General features: G+C 43.8%; 1 protein-coding gene across 1 annotated transcript in view; it reads left to right on the top strand.

The window, feature by feature from the left end:
• The window catches only part of kcnh5b (potassium voltage-gated channel, subfamily H (eag-related), member 5b), a 319,850-nt gene that overhangs the window by 262,008 nt on the left and 37,075 nt on the right, over positions 1-20,767 (top strand). Inside the window, exon 12 of the mRNA XM_041971541.1 lies at positions 11,119-11,315. Coding sequence (XP_041827475.1) covers positions 11,119-11,315 — 197 coding nt within the window. The remainder of the gene's footprint in view (positions 1-11,118; positions 11,316-20,767) is intronic.

The raw sequence follows: 20,767 nt of genomic DNA on the forward strand, positions 1-20,767 counted from the left end.
GATTTTCTAAAAATAACCAAATCCTCACTCTTTCCATGTAAGTTTACACCCCTCTGGAACAACCCTGGCGTCCTGCAAAATAAAAAGCTGATTAATTTCACTCAATGGAAAAATAAAGGAATAAAACAGTTAGAACATATAATAGAAAATGGAAACTTCTTGTCATTTAATATTCTCACTTCACAATATGGAATCAGTAGCAAAACATTTTTAGAATATCACCAGCTTAAGTCTATTATATGTAAAAAATATACCATTAATCAATTAAACTTACAGCTACCTATTAGGGTGGCAGAATTCATGAATCTCAATGCCCCAAAACATATAGACAATTATCCAAACTAGACTCAATCTGTCTTCCAACTTCAAAATAGGAGGCTGAGTTATCCAGTAACTTTAATAAAGATAAATGGTCACAAATATGTTTAAACACCTTTAAAATGACTAAGAATTCAAATATGCAACTAATACAATTCAAAATTCTGCATAGAACTCATTATACAGGACAAAGGATGTTCAGGATGGGTCTGTCACAATCAAACATCTGCACACACTGCAATGAAAACACACCTGACAACTATCTCCATGCCTTGTGGTCCTGCACACCTGTCCGCAGGTTCTGGCTTCAGGTATGTGTGGACATGTCAACATGGTTTAAATGTAATATTCCTACAATCCCCGCACTATGTCTACTAGGTGACTTGGGTGACATTAATATGGTAATTAACTCTGCACACATGATACGCACAGCATTATGCATCGCAAAGAAAACTATCCTTGTGAACTGGAAAACCAAAAATAATCTGTTTATTCAGCAGTTTAGGAATCTCTTAGTTGACCACATCAGTAGTGAGACAATGTCTGCGTCCTCAAAGAACTATTTAGCTAAATCTCATTCCCTCTGATCCCCTGTGCTTAGTTCCATCACTTAGTGTAGGTGGAGGACTGTGACCTCGTTGCTATGGGGGTTTGGGAAATGGCCGGGAGTGACTGGTGGTTGCGGGTTCTTTGTGGTTGCCCATGGTGCGGGACCGGGCTGCTCTGCGGTGGGGGTGGCTCTGGGTCTGGCCTCGTCGGGGGCTGTGGGGGCCAGCGGTTGGAGTCGCCTCGTGGCGGGGGGTGAGGCCACTGGTGGCGCCTGGGTTGGTGGGCGTCGGTCCTGGGCCAGGCGGCCGGGCTATTCCGGGGCGGGCTGGGGTTCTGGGCTCTGGTGCCCGGGGGTGGTCCTCCTCCCTCCGGGGTGGTGGGGTCCGTGTGTGCCGGGGGTCTGGGCATGCATGGATGTGCCGCCGTGGTGTGGGTTGGTGCATGCCCTGGTGTCTGGTTGACGCCCTGGGACCCAGGGTATTGCCCGGGGGCAGGGGGGGTGCAGGGATTTGAAGGAGGGCTGAGTGGGATTCGAGGGATTATAGGGGGAGGTGCTGGGGTGTGAGACAGGGATGCTTGTATGTTGTGTGTGTGTGTATGTACTTTGGATGATGTTTGTGTGGATATGGGGGTATGTTTGTGTGCGTGTGTATGCATGTGTTAGGATGAGTGGGGGTGTGTCTGGGGAGTGAGAGTGGGAGGGTTGGATGCTGTGTGAGTGTTTATATTTTGTGGGTGGGGCTGTGAGGGCATATATGAGTTAGGATGAGCTGGAGTGTGCAAGGAAATAGGTGTGTGCATGTGTTTCTGTGTGTGGTTGGGGCGGGGTTAAGTGCACTTGTGGGGGGGGGGGGGGGGGCTGGGCGGGCCTGGGGGTGGTGGGCCGTGGGTCTGCCCCTGTCCCCATCCTCTCATTCCCCGTTAGGGGTGTAGGAGGGTGGGTACTTTCTAGGGTTGGTGACGGCTCACTGGCTGTGGTCCCTGAATGGCCCGAGACACCAAAACACAAGAAACACAACACACAATCAACACTTGGGGGGCATGGCATGCGGTGCATGTTGGGCGTGGCCCAGCTCCCAGCTCATTGCGGTCACTGTCCCTCAATTTTAATTGCACACAACACACACTACCTAAACAGTCAGGAGCGGGGAGGGAGAGGGTATTGGGGACCTCTCACACCCCTGTTCCCCCTGTGTGTGGCCGGAGGCAGGCAGGGGGAGGTGGTTGCCCCGGGGCCGGGTCCCGGGGTGGCTGCACTGGTGGGCTGCTGGCTCTGTGGGTGTTGGGTCAAGGGGGGGTGCTTGGGGCTCGCTGTCCTCTGGTCCGCCTGGGGTGTCCACCACGGGGCATGTGGGTGGGTTGTGTGTGGCGTGACTGTGTGGTGGTGAGTGATTGTGGATGCGGTGTGGGGGAGGGTGTGAGTGTGGGGTTATATAGGGTGCAGATTGGAGTGGGTGGGGAGTGGGGGGAGGGGGCCGATAGCACCCTGGTTCCCGGGGTGTGTAGCTGGAACATTGGGGTGTGTGCTGGCCTACCCCAGGTGGCTGTCTGGGGGGACCTGGTCCTCCTAGGCATGTTGCGGGGCCTCTGCCTTTGGGGGGTGGGGCGGACGCCTCTGGGCTCCTGGGGCCCTGGGCCCTTCGCTTGGGCTGCCCTTGTTGGCCAGTCCCTGGCAGGGCCGGCGGCTGCTGATCTTGGCCCACTGGGACCTGTGCCCCGGGACCGTGGGGGGCTCTTGCTGGGGCTCTCTTCTGCCGCCCTTCGGGTGGGGCTGGAGTCATCTTCGTGGTGGGGTGACTTGGGTTGGTGCCCCGGGGCTGCTGCTGAGGGCCCGGGCCTCTGGTCCTGGTCTGCCTCTGGCCTCCATGGAGGCGTGGTCGCATTTGCATGATCTCACTCACCACTCTTCATCACTGATCACTCCTCTTCCTCATGCTCTGCATGCTGACACAGTCACTGAGTTGTCCAGTGGGTTTTAATACTAAGCGATCATTTTTTTAAATTTATTTTTCCTGTGAGTTAGTATCTGGTCGCTGTTATGTCTTTTTGATTTGGTTATTATTTAAAAACTCTTAATGACTAGTTTTTTTCTGTGTGTGTGTTTCTTCTTTTGTAAAAGTTGTAGGAAATTTTCTGGTGTGTTCATGTACAGGTGTAACAGTTTTTTGTCTGGTGTTGGTGTGGATTGAAGGGTCGTTGCCTTCTGTCTGTGATCTTTTTGTCTCCTTTCTTCTTTCCCTTTTGCTCTTTTTGCTATTTTCCATCTTTTTCTGTCCCCTCCGGTCAGGTCCAGCAAGATTACATAGATTCCGTGATTCAAAGTAAATAAATAAATCAGATTATCAAGAGGAGCCTTACCCATAGGCCTCCCCTTGGCAGAGCAAATTTGTTCAGCATGATACAGCAACCAGATTATCATTTTGCTGCTATGATGCTTGACAGGACAAGTTAAAAAAAAAAAAAAAAAAGAAGAGTGCAAGGAGTTTGTGCATGCGTCTGTAAGCATGCATGTGCGTGACCCTTGGGCCATTGCGTAAAAAACCTAAACAAACCAAGGGAGTTTGATTAAACTTGTGGATTTAAAACAGAGTAATCACTTAAAATTGTGGCAACAGAAGCCTTGTTTCAACCAGAAGTTACTGAGAAGTTACATAGTTTATTTATATAGCACATTTCATACATGAGGCAGTTCAACTACTCACAATCACATGAAGCTAACCGAACAATGCATACAATGAGTTACACATCATGAAAGCAACAACATTCTGGATTAGCTGCAGTTATAAAGAGCTTTAAATACTGAAGCATACTAAAAACAAATCCATCAGTTCCATTTTTCTGGATATATTACTCTATTGGAAAAAGGCTAATTGGTTCTTCCAAAATGACACCAAAATTCGTGGCTTGATCCTTCGTTTTTAACAGTGACTGAAGCGGGACACCGGTCTGGACAACTTTCTGGGACCACAGTCCCCTGTTGAGACAGTAATATAGAGCAGAGTATAATCAGCATAATTATAATGGGATATTTGTTTTTTTTTCTATGACTAGAGCGAGTGGGAGCATATAGATGCTAAACTATAGGGAGCCAAATATGGAGCTGTGGGGAGCTTTGCATGTCATCCTTGTTTGAGAAGATTTATAGTCATTATCTTTAGTTATTTAACCAAGGATGCTAGTTTTGGTAGATTTGAGGCTACTTCCTAAAGTTTTTTGCAGTTATGCTCCTATTTATCATATCTTGGACACACAAACAATGCGTTCACACACACATGATGGAAATTTATATAAATGCCAATGCTATTTTTTTTTATTTATACTGTCCTTATAAATTTTCCCCAATTTTCTCTTAGGAGTCAATGAACCATCTAAAGTAAATGGACAACAGCAAGTTTAGATGAGACGACACATAAAGCATGAGTAGCATACAGTAAATGCACAGCAATGCTTGTGAACATACTAAGAAATAAACAGCTCCCTTCCCTATCGAATAGCACCCTTAATGTGGTGCACACTTCTAGAAAAACTCATTTGCCATCAAATCCCCGGGGCAGCTTTGATGTGCAACGGTGGGAGAATATCTTGTCCTGTAATGATATTATTACTTTAGTGAATCTAGAGAAGCCATCAGTGTTGTAAAGCAGCAGAAGCAGTGGCCTGATAATAATAATAATGGATTAGATTGACACAGCGCTTCACAAGGCACCCACTGCACTTTACATAGAATCCATTATTGATCCGCTCCTCATTCATTCTTGGTGATGGTAAGCTACATGTGAAGCCACAGCTACCGTCCTACCTTCATCATCAGACCAAATAATTTGTTATAGTTATGGTCATCTGAAATGAAAAAGGTTAGCTGCAGGCCTAGATTATAAACGATGGGTGGTAGGCAAAATAATTCCATATTAATTTCCTGTTGTTAACAACACTTTATAATACTGTGGAAGAAATAATGCCCATGTACATTATGATTGCTTGACATATTTATATATACAATTTATCTGCTCACACTTAGTTTCATATTGCATTTATATATTCACTGTTACTTTGTTTAACTTTTTATTACACTTTTTACATTGCACATTCTTACACATCATGCTTTAATTCACTTTTAAGGTTTATTTTCTTCAAATATTTTTGCTCTGTTTCTAAGCTCACTATGAGGGTAAGATGACCTTTATCTGGTCTTTCCTGAGCACTTTGGTCAGACTAGTTCTTAGACTCGACTATGTGAGGTTGTTTTCATGCCAGTCCAGGTGTCTGCCCAAGGTCCTGAGGAAGGAGGATTTTTCTAACAGAAATGTAGAACCTATTGTTTTTCTTTTGCCTCCTCAGAGTCTCTTTCTGACTTTGTGCAAGTCACAATGACAAATCTCATTGCTTGCAAATAACTGTCTTTCTTTTCCTTTAAGGAACTATACTTTTACTCATTCCAGACTATTGGTAATTTATTTCTCTATAACAATGCTTTTTTAATCCCAGCTGGGACATTCCTTCTACACCATAAACTACATTAAAATGATAAGAAGCAGATCAGCTAAAAGTTAGATTTCCTTCTTTTTAACCTGCCTGTCCAGCATCATAGCAAGTAAAAGGATAATCTGGTTGCTGTATTGTGCTGAACAAATTTGCTCTACCAAGGGGAGGCCTATGATAATTTGATTAATTAATTAATTTATTTACTTTGAATCACGGAATCTATGTAATCTTGCTGGACCTGATCGGAGGGGACAGAAAAAGAAGGAAAATAGCAAAAAGATGCAAAAGGGAAAGAAGAAAGATGACAAAAAACATCACAGACAGAAGGAAACAACCCTTCAAACCAGACAACAAACTGTTACACCTGTACATGAACACACCAGAAAAGTTCCTACAACTTTTACAGAAAAAAAATAACAGAGTTGCTAGTCATTAAGAGCTCTTGAAAAATAACCCAAAAAGACATATCACAAAAGTAGCACAACAACAACAACCAGATAGTAACTCACAGAAAAAAAAAGAAGAATTATATCTTAGTATAAAAACCCACTGGACAACTCAGTGACTGTCAGCATGCAGAGGATGAGGAAGAGGAGTGATCAGGGATGAAAAGTGGTGAGTGAGATTGTGCTAATGCGACCACGCCTCTACGGAGGTCAGAGGCAGACCAGAGCAGCCCAGAGACCCAGGCCCTCAGCAGCAGCCCCGGGGCACCAACCCAAGCTACCCCACCACGAAGATGACTCCAGCCCCACCCGAAGGGCAACAGACGAGAGCCCCTGCGGTCTTGAGGTACAGGTCCCAGTGGGCCAAGATCAGCAGCCACCGGCACTAGGCACCCCCGTTCCCCAGAAGGCCCCCCCACGGCAAGACAGGCCAGAGGCAGCCGCCCCCCTCGACCAGGCCACACAGCGATTGCAGCCAACGAGCCACCACAGACCCCAGAAGACACCCATCCACCAGACACCCAGGGGGGAAGGAGAGGAGTGAAAGGAGAACAGTGGGAGAGCCCAGATCTATTTTGCACCACCCCCCCCCCAGGCCCGCCCAGCCCCCCCCCCACCCCCCCCCCCCCCCACTCACCTATAATCTTGCAAACTCCCACTCATCCTAGCACATGCATATGCACACACACAAACATACCCCCACACCCACTCACACATCATCCACAGCATAAACACACACAAAACATAAAAAAAATCCCTGCGTCACACCCCAGCACCTCCCTCTATAATCCCCCAAACGCCACTCAGCCCCCCTTCGAACCCCTACACCCATCCTGCCCCCGGGCAATACCCTGGGTCCCAGGGCGGCACCCAGACACGGGGATATGCACCAACCCACACCATGGCAGCACATCCGGGCAAGCCCAGACCCCAGGCACATACGGGCCCCACCATTTTCCAGCCCCCAAAGCGACAAGGTCACAGTCCTCCACCTACACTTAGTGATGGAGCTAAGCACAGGGGACCAGAGGTAATGAAATTCAGCTAAATAGTTCTTTGAGGAGGCAGACTTTGTCTCACTACTGATGTGGTCTACTAATAGGTTCCTAAACTGCTGAATACACAGATTATTTTTGGTTTTCCAGTTCACAAGGATAGTTTTCTTTGCAATGCATAATGCTGTGCGTATCATGTGTGCAGAGTTAATTACCATATTAATGTCACCCAAGTCACCTAGTAGACATAGTGCGGGGATTGTAGGAATATTACATTTAAATCATGTTGACATGTCCACACATACCTGAAGCAAGAACCTGCGGACAGGTGTGCAGGACCACAAGGCATGGAGATAGTTGTCAGGTGTGTTTTCATTGCAGTGTGTGCAGATGTTTGATTGTGACAGACCCATCCTGAACATCCTTTGTTCTGTATAATGAGTTCTATGCAGAATTTTGAAATGTATTAGTTGCATATTTCAATTCTTATTCAAAACACCTCTATGATGATGACAAATCATGGACCCAGGTTTCCCTTGGCCAGACATGGGTAACCATGGCACCCCTCTGGAGCCTGGCCTGGAGGTGGGGCACTGAGGCAAGCGCTTGGTGGCCGGGCCATTGCCCATGGGGCTCGGTCAGGCTCAGCCCGAAATGGTGACATGGGCCCCCCCTCCTGTAGGCTCACCACCTGTAGGAGGGACCATAGGGGTCGGGTGTAGTGTGAGCTGGGGGGCTGCCAGGGGCAGGGACACTGGTGGTCTGATCCTCGGCTGCAGAAGCTAGCTTTAAACAACAGTCAGGACCCGTCCCCCCACTTGAAGGCAAAGGGAGGCTATCTTTTCGTCCACCGAGGTAAACCCCAATGTACAGGCTCCAAGTCGGGGGGCAATGAGCATGCCCACACCTGCTCGGCGCCTCTCACTGGGAGCAACTCCAGAACGAAAGAGGGTCCAGCTCCTCTCAAGGACAGTGGTTCCGGAGCCCAAGACGTGCGTCAAGGTAAGTCCAACTATATCTAGCCAAAACCGCTCAACCTCGCGCTCCAGCTCAGGCTTCTTCCCCGCCAGGGAGGTGACTTTCCACGTCCCTAGAGCTAGCTGTTGCGGCCGAGGTATCAGACCGCGAGGGTCCCCACCTCCGGCAGCCCCCCACCTCACACTGCACCCAACCCCTATGGCCCCTCCTGCAGGTGGTGAGCCCACAGGAGGAGAGGCCCATGTCACCCTTTTGGCCTGAGCCTGATCAGGCAATGACCCGGCCAGCAAGCGCTCGCCTCTGTGCCCCACCTCCAGGCCTGGCTCCAGAGGCCTGGAGGTGGTCCTGGTGACCCACATCTGGGCAAGGGAAACCTTGGTTCTTGCTTTGTCATCATCATAGGGGTGATTTGAGCCGCACTTCGTCTGGTCCCTCCCCTAGACACCTTTTTGCCATGGGTGACCTTACCAGGGGCATGAAGCCCCCGACAACACAGCCGCTAGGATCATCAGGACGTACAAACTCCTCCACCACGATAAGGTGGCATCTCAGGGAGGATATATATATATATATATATATATATATATATATATATGCACTGCCTCTAGCACTACATGACAGCAACTGGGTCAAACTGGACTCACACCAGTCTGACTACTACTTAATTATGACGTCCAATCTTGTTTTCTATCAGTTTGTTCTATCAGTCTGTGGTGGCTAGTACGCTTTTTTATGCTGTTATCTGCTGGGGGGGGTAACATGACAAAAAGGTGTGCTAACAGGCTGGAAAAACTCATTAGGCGGGCGGGCTCTGTGGTTGGCATGAAGCTGGACTCCCTGGTGACAGTGGCAGAGAGGAGAACACTAAAAAAACTACTGGCTATTGTGAATGATGCCAGTCCCCCTCTGCACACTGTCATCAGTGCACAGAGAAGCCTGACCAGTAACAGGCTGCTCCTCCCCAAGAGTAGGACCAACCGGCTCAGAGACTCCTTTGTCCCCCGAGCCATCAAAGGGAGGGAGAGGGAGGTGTGCAGTCCGCCTGATCCAACACATGCACAATAACCCATACAAACAGTTGCTATAACTTACAATAGTGAACTGGGAATCTGTACCACCTCTACTGTGTGCAATGCTTGTTTATATTGTTTTATTTAACTTATCTTATTGTTATTATTGTTATATTTATTGCATTCTATTTGCCTCTATTTTGCTTTGTACCTGTATATATTGTGTCTTGTGCTTGTCCTGCTTTACTGTTTGTGTTGTATTGCTGCTGGTACCCAAATTTCCCTGAGGACTCTCCAAAGGTATTAATAAAGTATTTCTATTCTATTCTATTTTGAATTCTTGCTTGTGCTGTTCTGACTCTCAAATGCAATTCGCTTTGGATAAAAGCTCCTGCTGAATGACTGTAGAATAGACACTAGTGTATTGGCTGTATAAATGTGCTATAGAAATAAACTTGACATTGACATGACATGGGTGTTGACCATAGATAGACCTGCCATACCATCCATCCATTTTGTATACCTGCTGATTCCAATGTAGGGTCATTGTGGGGCTGCAGCTTCTGCCATCCACTCAATGATAATGTGTCATAAAAAATTTAAGGAAATGTTCAGTCTTTACAAAAATGAGCCCTTTTGCCAGCACTGGGGGCAATTGGGTTGTGTTAGAGTTTGTATGGTAATTACTGCATGATGCTTGTGTCAATATGCATTTGTTATATGAGCATGTTGCCAGTTGCCAATATTGTCAGGCAAAAGCTAAACAAAACCAATTTTAGAAGAAAACCAAACAGAAGACAGTTCAAACCAGAATTATTTATAGAGACAAAAATGAGTTAACATAACCTCAAATGAACAACAATACAGGACATATTATTACATGGTCATTATTTACTGAACAAAAACCAAGCCAAACTCAATTTAACTCAACTCAACTTTATTTATATAGCCCTTTAAAACAACCACAGCTGAAACAAAGTGCTGTACATAAATGGACAAAGCAACACATAAAGTACAAAAATCAACCAGGAAATAAATAATATCATAAAATATAATAAAATAATTGTTCATTGTTTTAAAAACGGTCTTAAAACAATAAGCAATTTTAAAAGAACAAATATAAACAAACAAGAAGGATTGGTTGTTGAAAAGAAAACAAGCCCACCTTTACTGATTCAATAGGAAGCAGGTGTATAAGTGGCAGTCAGGTGCTGCTGATCAAATGCACTAAAGGTACAGTATGGAGAATTACTGCCATCTAGTGGTCAAGATGGGTATAGCAGAACTGTGAATGTACGGTGGCCCTCAGTGGCCAAACTTCTTCCAGCAATAAAGATGTTTTCATGTGTGAGTGGATCCAGCGGTCTCAGGTGCAGTGATGACACTACATGTGTCCTGTCTTCTTCAATGGTCCTTATAAGAACTCACTGTTCCCTAACCGTGCTCCTATCAAACAGTCACTACTGTTACTACTTTAAAACTTCACACACAGTGTTGTTTGTCCATTAAGAGACACCGTAGTCAACATGGAACAGCAACTGCCATATATCGGGATATAAGTGCTTACTTCCAAGATAATAAAACCATAATTATTTTAGTAAAGTCATTAGAGACCAATAGAAACAGTTTTTAATAATGAAATAAATTTCTGTCATTGACCTTTTATTTTTTACATGCTCCACCATTAATGGATTATCTGCAGGTGTAACCAGCAGATTAAAACTCATGCAAGGGAAAACCATAGGTGAACAAGACCCAGAAATAACACCATCTTCTCTGGGTTAAGGTTTATTTAAAATCAGCTTAGACAAACTGGAAAACTACGCTGTGGTTAGATTAATCAAATATTTAAACTTCTCTCTTTGCCTGGAAAGGCATCTTCCATGGAGGCTTTAGAGCTCACATTATTTTCATCAGGATGATGTTAAACTGGTTACCTCATGAATTCAAACAGCATGGATCTATAGTATAAGAATCCAGATGCTGGACTGACATGGCTGCTGTCCAGACCTTTGACCTGTTAATGACATTTCATTCATCATGAAATGCAAAATACAACAGAAAAGAACCAAGACCTAAACAAACTAAAACAGCATTCCTCCCTTAAATGTTCATCAGCTTGTATCATGTAGCCTCTCCATCTTCTCAGAGCTAGAGATAAGCAGGATGCTATATGACCAAGTTTAGCTAACGTTAACTGTGAAATAGAAAACATAACAAATGTTGAAACTGAGACATTCCACTACCTTCTAAATAAAAGATAGGTTTATGAAATTTGAAAAGAAAAGTAACTTGTCCACTCCTGCTCTGTGACTCTTCCCTCTCCTGTTCTGTCCTCAGGTAAAGGGGATGTGTTTGGAGATATCTTTTGGAAAGAAGCTACCCTGGCTCATGCGTGCGCCAATGTTCGAGCACTAACTTACTGTGATCTCCATGTTATTAAGAGAGAAGCCCTGCTCAAAGTTTTGGAGTTTTACACAGCCTTCGCCAATTCCTTCTCCCGCAACCTTATCCTCACCTGTAACCTGCGCAAACGGGTAAGAAACCCTGCTTCTTGAAAGTTCATTAGCTGAAGCAGAATTTTCAAGCTGTTTTTACTTTGGGCATCATTTATGCTTGTTGTTAGAACTGAGCTTAAGAGCCGCAGCCAGTTTTCTGAATAACAGCAGTGTTACAACCCTGCCTCGAAATCCAGGGATTGTGTGGAATCAATCCAAATAAATGCTAAGTGTTTAATTAGATGAATTCAAACCTTAGATCAATGTGAGGATCAAATAACATTTTGTTTTTAAAGATTTGAGTAAGATGTGATCTATTTCTCATCTAACTTCTTTTTAGCTATTTCCCCTTCAAGCTTTTTCTTAAATTTTACCGGATGAACTACACATTTTCTGAAGCTGTTGAATTGATTTAGCTGGACAAGTTTCAGATTGACGATTAACCTTCTCAAACAGTTTGTTTGATTTATGTGAGCAAAGTACATTTTAAAATCACAGACTTGTCATGCACACAGATGTGGAAAAGGTTTCAGTGGATTTTCTCAAGTAGTTTTGTTAAGTAACAGACAGAGGTGAGGCATTTTGTGTGCAGTAAGGTCCCTCTGAAGATTTAACACCATCATCTCTAATAAAAATTTAGAGAAATTCCAAAAACTGAATGCATGTCTTTAGTTTTAAAAGCCTTTTTCTTTCCTCCTCCACCATCTCAATTGAGATTTGCTTCTTTGAAATAAAAGCATAGAACAAGACATTGAGACTGTATCCAGGGGTTGTTTCAGGTCAGAGAATGCAAGTATGAACTGTGGGGGAGCTGCATGTTGACAAAAACTAGAAGTTGACCAAATGTATTTCAGTTTGTGGAATGGGTTAAAAACAGAAATGAAACATTGTCAAACACATACATGTTCAAACAATTATTTAAACAATGGTTAATTGTTTAAAACAGATCTGATCTCATGTACTTGAGATGTTAGGTTATATAACATTTTTTTTAACTAACCCTAAACCCCATAAAATATTCCTTTACCCATCCAAATAACTGAAATCAGGTGTTCCGATCACTTCCATTGCCACAGGTGTATAAAAATAAAGCACCATGCATGCAGACTGATCGATGCTGTGCATCACCAGAAGCAATGCTAAGTGTAAGATGAAGTAGTGTAGAGAACACCATCACTGGACTCTGGATCAGTGGAGATGTGTTGTCTGAAGTGACGAATCATGCTTCACCATTCACTTGTCTGACTGGATTATGCCAAGTGTAAAGTTTGGTGGAGGGGGAATTATGGTTTGGGGTTGTTTTTCAGGGGCTAGGCTTTGCCCCTTAGTTCCAGTGAAAGGAACTTTGAGTGCTTCAGCATGCCAAGAGATTTTGCACAATTCCATGCTCCCAACTTTGTATCATATTTGCAATACATAGTTTAACATTTTGAGTAGATAATGTAACTATTATAAATCTGCGTTCTGGATCTGTGCTTGAGTTATCAATGTCAGAGTTTAACTTTCTTTTAATAAGAGTGGCTGCTCCTCTTTGCCAAGAATTATAACAAGCTGAGTACACATGTGGAAACTGGGCTGTTGGAAGAAGATTTATTGTCTAGTTTGATAAATGAGTTTCCTGTTAGAGGATGATGTCTGCCTTCATCTCCTGTAGCTGACTGAAAATCTTTTTTTAACCTCCTTTCTCTTGTACCAGCTCCATGCTCATGGGTCTGACATGGATCTGTATATTAAATGTCTGCATGTATGCGTGTGTTGTTCCATCATACATGTGTTTGTTGTGTGTGTTTGTGTGAATTGTGCACAGTGCTGATGTGTGTCAGCAAGCTGGGCCGGATGTTCAAGTGTGTGCGTGCGCCACGGTTTGCATTAATATGACAATGGGATTACCCTTAACCGTGAAAGGGTCGGAAAGACGAAAAGTGAAAAGAGTGACAGTGCCAAAGGCAACAAATTAAAAACATATCCATGGTGAGAGCAGTATAGTGGAGACATCAGTGGATTTACTCTTAACTAAGTGATCTTTATGGCAGTTTTATGCATTGACATGATCTAGAGAGAATACAGGAAGATTAAAGCTCATACCAAAATGTCAGAAGAACCACGGTGTGATGTTCAGGTTGCGGTACAACTCTCCATTAATAAATTATTTATCCACCATGAGGACAGCACAAGTGCCATCGGTGATGGATTTCCTCCTGATGGGAAACAGAACTCTTCGCCAATCCAGGATCTCTCTCGGATATTGGTCGCTTATGCCAAAGTTTGTCTCCTTCGGTTCGTCCCCTTCAGTTCATCCTCTTCGGTTCATGACCCTGATACTTCACCTGCAGATTAATCACGGTTTCTCTTATCGTCCTCGTTCCTCAAAGTCGGGTCAACATCTCGGTGAGGGATTTTACCAACTCTCTGAGGCTGCCGTTCTCTGCAGCCAGGGTTTCCACCTGCTTCTGGTTGAATTCCAGCGATTCATGTAATGCCTGGAACTCTTTGTGGAGAATCTTCACCACACTCAAAATAATACTAAATAAAAATAGTCTAAACTACTTAGTTTCTTATCTATAGACATCAGAATGTTTGTTGAGTCATTCCCAAATGGTGAAATAGCTCCAGGTGAATCCTCATTTTGGGACTGGTGAAAATAAAATTGAATGAATGAATGTTTGAGTGTGCCTGGTTTAAATCTACCATCTCACAGAATCTAGGTCACTTACAGCGTCAGCGTCACTAACCCGCCTCTCAAGCTCATTAAGTATGTCACAAATTTTATCTCTGATTCCAGGAGGCCCCATATAGAGCCCCAGTATGTGGGTTGGAATAACCAGTAGCTTTTATGTTTGGGCTGAGGGGAGGTGTAACAGCACAGCAACAAGCCACGGCAGCATTAAAATAGAAAAAAAGAATAAAGAAAACAAGATAGTACCAGGCTCAGTGTTACAGCAGTAGTACCATGGTCAGTACTACAGCGGTCATACCAGGATCAGTACTACAGTGGTAGTACCAGAGTCAGTATTACAGCAGTAGTACTAGGGTCATTATTACAGCAATAGTACCAGAATCAGTACTAAAGCAGAAGTACCAGGATCAGTATTACAGTGGTAGTACCAGGGTCAGTATTACAGCAGTAGTACCAGGATCATTATTATTACAGCAGTAGTAGTACCAGTAGTAGTATTACCAGGATTATTATTGCAGAGGTAGCACCAGTGTCATTATTACAGAAAGTAGTAACAGGGGCATTATTACAGAATTAGTACCAGGGTCATTATTACAGCAGTAGAACCAAGGTCAGTATTACAGCAAGTAGTAACAGGGGCATTATTACAAAATTAGTACCAGGGTCATTATTACAGCAGTAGAACCAGGGTCAGTATTACAGCAAGTAGTAACAGGGTCATTATTACAGTGGTAGTATCAGGATCATTATTACAGAAGTAGTACCAGGATCAGTATTACAGCAGTAGTACCATGGTCAGTATTACTACTGTAGTACCAGGGTCTTTTTTACAGCAGTAGTACCAGGGTCAGTATTACAGCAGTAGAACCAGGGTCAGTATTACAGCAAGTAGTAACAGGGCCATTATTACAGTGGTAGTATCAGGATCATTATTACAGAAGTAGTACAAGGATCAGTGTTACAACAGCAGTACCAGGATCAGTATTACGGCTCTCAACTGAGGCAGACGCTTTTCTTCTCCCTCCCTCTCCCACTCTGCCCTGCTACTGTCCTGTCATCTTTCTCAGCCTCTCTCTGCATTTCTTTCCGAAACTCAAATCTTGAAAATGGATTTGATCAGTTGGTCCCTAAATGCAATCGACCAAGTTTATTCAAACCGGAAAACAGGTGTAGGGGAGCCTGCTTGTCCTGGCGGAACGTTTTCGGCTGGATATGTGATGGATTCCTGGGGAGTGTGGAAAGTCATGTGTCTATCGATCCTTTCTGTCGAGGACGCTGAAGACATCTATACATTCGGATTCATGATAACTGGGTTTCTGCTGTTTGGAGCGGGAGGTTTCCTGGCATATCGCAAAATTCGGACACTGTCGGCGGTCACTGGCAAGCTGCCGGATTTCTGTGCCGGTGTGTGCCGAGCTATGAACAATTAGACTTTGGCGTTGCAGGAGCTAAATCGTAAACTGGAGGCTATTCAAGCTCTGGATGGCAAACTGGTTGCAATTTCTGAGCTTGTACGTAAGGTGGTCACCAACTTGGAGAAGTTGTCAGCTCGGCTGGATGGAAATTGACCCACAATTCGGATGATTGGAGTCGCCAGTGGGACCACTGATAGACTCAAGGCAGATGAAACAGCTCTGGCCTGAACCAAAACAAATTCTGTTATCAAATTTGGCTCCCTGTACTGGCCTTGGATGGCTGGTTAAAAAGCTCCCTGGAATGTTATGTTGACGGATGCTCAGTCCCCCCACTCTCCCCCCACCCTCCTCACAGGCGATGAACTTTAACCTGGATCAGCTCCCAAGAATGCCCACTATCATCAGGTGGCAGAGACTGGAGATGGAGAATTGGGACAAAGTTCACATGCTCACTTCTACGCACACACACGCACCACACTCAAGTACACCACTACAGATACACCTCCCCATGATTCACTGCCTGGGTTGTACCTTTTCCCCCTCACCCTCCACTCCCGGGCGGCAGGTTGATTGGACGCGCTCAGCTGCGTCTGCACTTGCTGCGACGGGAGACCCCCCCCCCCCCACGTGTTTCTGATGTTGTGAATGTCTGAGTTATGTTCTTTATGTACTGAGGAGTGTTTTTTTGTATCTCAATAATGGGCCCTTAGGCCCAGTGTGGAGATGCCTTTTGTTTCATCCTCTCCGGCTACATCTTACTCCCCTAATGTTACCTTTCACCTATATCTAAGTGTAACCCAGCCGTTTTTAGGCTTTGTTCTCTTCTTTGTGCGTCTTCTCATTGTTCAGCTTCATGCACTAAGTATGAATTACCACGAGATTATGCACGGGATTTGCCGCGAGACTTTGCGTGTCTCCTGGGGTAGGTTCAATAAACATGCCGCCGCTCACTGTTTGTGAGAGGGCTGGACAATGTTTTGGAGCTGCTGCAGGTAAATACATAATCCACTCTAAAAGTCGTCCTTTTCCAATGACAATATTCACCTTACTTACTGGTATGTTCTCAGTTCATAGATACCTCTACCTACCTACTGTAAGAAACCATGTCTGTGTTCTGTATAGAACCAAATGGGAACTGGTGAGTGTCATTGTTTGTGGCTAATGTTTAAGCTAATGCCTATTGTTTGGTGTGGTGTTGGGAGCGTTAGCTTAGCGCGGGCGCTAGCTGCGTTTCTGCTTCCCATAGACTTTCATTGTATTTGTGAGCATATGCTAACCGCTACATTAGCTGAATGTCTGTTTCATTGGTTTAAACAAATGACCTGGTTACAAGCTTTTAGTCTTTAAAACCGATATTCCATTGGTTGATTGGTTAAATACCAGTTACTGTGATATGTTTGTGCATTGTATTCTGGTGCAACATTGAATCATATTAATGAACGCTGATTTAAGAGTACTCCATTGATGATTTAGTGTTTGTAAATTTATATTGTGATCATTTCAAACAGTTTTATGGTTAATCATGTACATGTAGATTATGAATATGTTAATGTCAATTAAGTGATATGAATATTTATGCTAAAAATATTTACACTTGCTAATACTAAATGACAGTATTAATTTGTGGTCCTGGTTATACAGGCCAGGTTCCTCTTTACCCTTGTCTTTGTTCTATTACTTGGATGGCGAGCTACCACTAGGCCTCAAGCCTGAAGCATCTAGAGACTACAGCCCAAGATTTATCTCATCAACTTGAGTGCAGTAGGAGGAGCTACAGCCTGCTCTCCTCCACACACATTAGCTGCATTATTTGGACTTGGATAAATTCCTTAATTCCTTTAGCCTGAACCCTTCTGAAAATACTGTTTAAATCTTTGTGTTTCTTGGAACAATGAACTGGTTTATATGAGTGCACTGTGTAAATATTGTATATACTTTTCAACTTTAATATATTTCACTTTTTGCACCACATCTTGACTACATGTGTTCTTAAATGCAATTCCTATCCTCCCTGAGCTGAATTTAGATCTCTGATCACTAGCCCAAACCTTGTGTTATCACCATCATTACCAGCATCTGCAACACATATGCTACATAAGACAAAGGAGCGCTGTAGAAACAGCTGCTGCCTCAGTATGCCTGATCCTGTTTGTGTTATATGTTGTTATTGTCTAGTCTTGGATGGGTTGTACAGGAAACACAAATTTCCCTGAAGAATTCCAAAGGAATTAATAAAGTATTCTGATTCTGATTCTGAGTAGAACCATGGTCAGTATTACTGCGGTAGTACCAGGGTCTTTTTTACAGCAGTAGTACTAGGGTCAGTAATACAGCAGTAGTACCAGCATCATTATTAAAACAGTAGTACCTGTATCAGTATTATAGCAGTAGTACCAGGGTCAGTATTACAGCACTAGTACCAGGGTCATTATTACAGCAGTAAGGCTGTTTATGTGTATATCATAACCAACCAGAAGATCCTAAATGGATTCTGGTCCTAAACCATTCAGGTCTTTGTAAACTAACAGCAGGAGTTTGACGTCAGTTCTTTGCTAGACAGTTCTATGCCAGCATACCAGTGGCGGCCAGCCCACAGGGGGCGCATTGCGGGGGCATGATGAAAGGGATACTTCTGAAAACCCTGGAATTTTCAGAGGTTTAGTAGATTTAATGGCGTCCCTTGACCTGGACTTGAACGATCACTTTAAAAATGCAACTGTCTTTTTTTTCCCCTCAATTTGTTTATTAAATTTCAAAATCACAAATCAAAAGCAACATACCTATACACACACATATAGAGAACCGCAGTGCTTGATGAGGTGGTGGCACATCGTCTTCCAAGTTAATCAGCAACACACTGGAACTTCAACAGTTGCGCTGTTAACACAGTGTATGAACACAAGGCCCATCTGTTGAAGTGTTTTGAGACCATCCAGAACAGAGCTGAATTTGATGGCCCTACAAAGAGAGAAGCTGGCGGCTACGTGAGAATGCGTGAAGATGAGGATTTCTGTTTTTTCCTGGCCCTCTTTCACAAAATAATGCCACATGTGGACATGATAACCAGCTGCAGAGAAGAAAAATCGATTCTGTCTACATTTCAGGAATCGTCCAGAGATTTATTGACAGCATGCAGGCTATCAGGTAAGCTATCCACCTGTGCACAGTGTTATCCAAATGTTAATTCTCTTTGAATAAACTATGTAGCCTAATGCTCAAATACGGTAACTTGCAGGTGAATTTGGGGTTTTCCTTAATTGTCCGTTATAATCATCAACATTAACAGAAATAAACAGTAATAATCGAAAAACACAACACACAGCATGGAAGGGATGTAGGACGAGGGAATGATGGTGGTCTTGGGACTATTGTTAACAGACAAAGCCAGAACTGAAAAAAATAACAGACTGGAGACGGCGTGAACAGGGACTTTGTTTACGTCCTTGCTCCCCAGTCTGCTCACTCTCTGATTGGCTACATTCCGCACCACGTCACCACCCACACAGTCAGAATGTAAGTGTTGTCTGCATTCCTCAGAAATCAGCATTGAAATTTTACATATTCACTGTTCCAAATTGTCAGCTACGACCCGTTTCGGAGCGGATTATCAGGACAAGTCGGCTCATAACACACCACAGACCATATGATAATTGGACAGGGAAATCTCACGATGATCGGGCGTTTGCCGTCCGAGGTCGGGAGGAGGCAAAATCGGGACAAATACAGTCCAAATATCCTTATGTGTGTACCAGGCTTCACTCAATCACACACTGTTGATTTATAAAGATCCAGCTGATCATACCCTTTCATTGTTGTTGAGTTATTGTATTTGATACTATTTCTTTCTAAAGCATGCATATATTAAACACTTAAAATTTTTTCTGTTACTTTATCTGTGACAATGGTGATTTTGAGGAGATTAAATCATTACTGTTACAATCATCTGACTTTTGATTTGAATTCCTATATACTGGACTAGGCAGAGACATGTATTGTCACATTAGCCCCACCAAAAATTTTTCATGAGCCGTCACTGCAGTCTACAGATCTGAGGATTGAAGTTCTACGATCTACTTTCCTGGTCTTAGTGAGGACTGGAGCTCTAGGATTTAAGTGATAACAGGCCGACTTCACAACTGTCTTAATATAACTGCTAAAATCAACATCTAAGTCCAGGACTACTCCCAGGTTTCTGTCTTGGTTGGTAGTTTTAAACTTTGCTTTGTGAAGCTAAGAACTGACTTTTAATTTTTCTTCTTTGGCTCCAAAAACTATTATTTCAGTTTAGTCTTTATTTAACTGAAGGAAGTTCTGGCCCATCCGATCTTTAATCTGATCCATGCAGGTGATCAGAGTCTGGATCGGACTGTTGTCTCCTGGTGAGATGGTTATGTAGATGTGTGTGTCATCAGCATAACTGTGGTAACATGTTTAGTTGTTTCCATAATGTGAGCGAGTGGCAACATGTAGATGTTGAACAGCAGTGGCTCCAGGATGGAGCCTTGGGGAACTCCACAGGTTTTTAGGTTCGCTCAGGTTTATAGTTACCTATAGACACAAAGTAGTTCCTATCTAATATCGGCCTGTAGCTGCTCATGAGGGACGAGTCCAGGTTTTTCTTTTTCAGTAGTGGCTTGATGCTGGCTGTTTTTAGGTCTGAGTGAAGACGCCTGAAAGCAGAGAAGTGTTTACAACCTGGAAGATATCTAAGGCCATGCATCCTGAAACATTCTTAAAAACCAGGTTGGCAGGGCGTCAAGATAGCAAGTGGTGGTTTTCAGATGGACAAGGATCTCATCCAGGTTTTTAGGACTGACTGGAGAAAAGTGTGTCCTGGTGTTCATGTCTCTGAGTGGACACAGGGACATATGTCCTCCCCTGGCATGGAAGCACTGACTGACTGCCTGGTTTTCTGGATGTAGTCAGTAAAGAAAGAAGCAAACTCATTCCAGGCCCGGTTGGATAGAAGTTCTGGGTTACAGACCCAAGAGGATCAGTTAGCCTGTCAACAATAATGAACAAGGCTCGAGCTTTATTGCTGTTCTTAGCAATGATGTCAGAAAGAAAGATGGTCTGAATTTCTCAGCTCCAGATTAGAAATCCTCAGTCTCTCTTTATAGATCTCATAGTGAACCTGCAGCTTTGTTTTCCGTAATACAGAGCCAGTAGAACCAGGGTCAGTATTACAGCTACATGGAGAATCTCATCATACTATGTTCAGATAAAAGTCTGCAGCATGTAACAGACCTCAGTGTAATTTACCTCCGTGTTACACACCTCCGTGTAAAATGCCTCCCATGTAACCCAGCTACTTTGTAACACACCTCAGTGTAACACACCAGCCATCTCTCCTCCATCACTTGTTGTTAAACAGTGAATCATGCAATGTCACTGATGTT

Source organism: Melanotaenia boesemani, chromosome 20 (assembly GCF_017639745.1).
Source record: "Melanotaenia boesemani isolate fMelBoe1 chromosome 20, fMelBoe1.pri, whole genome shotgun sequence".
Classification (NCBI taxonomy): Eukaryota; Metazoa; Chordata; class Actinopteri; order Atheriniformes; family Melanotaeniidae; genus Melanotaenia; species Melanotaenia boesemani.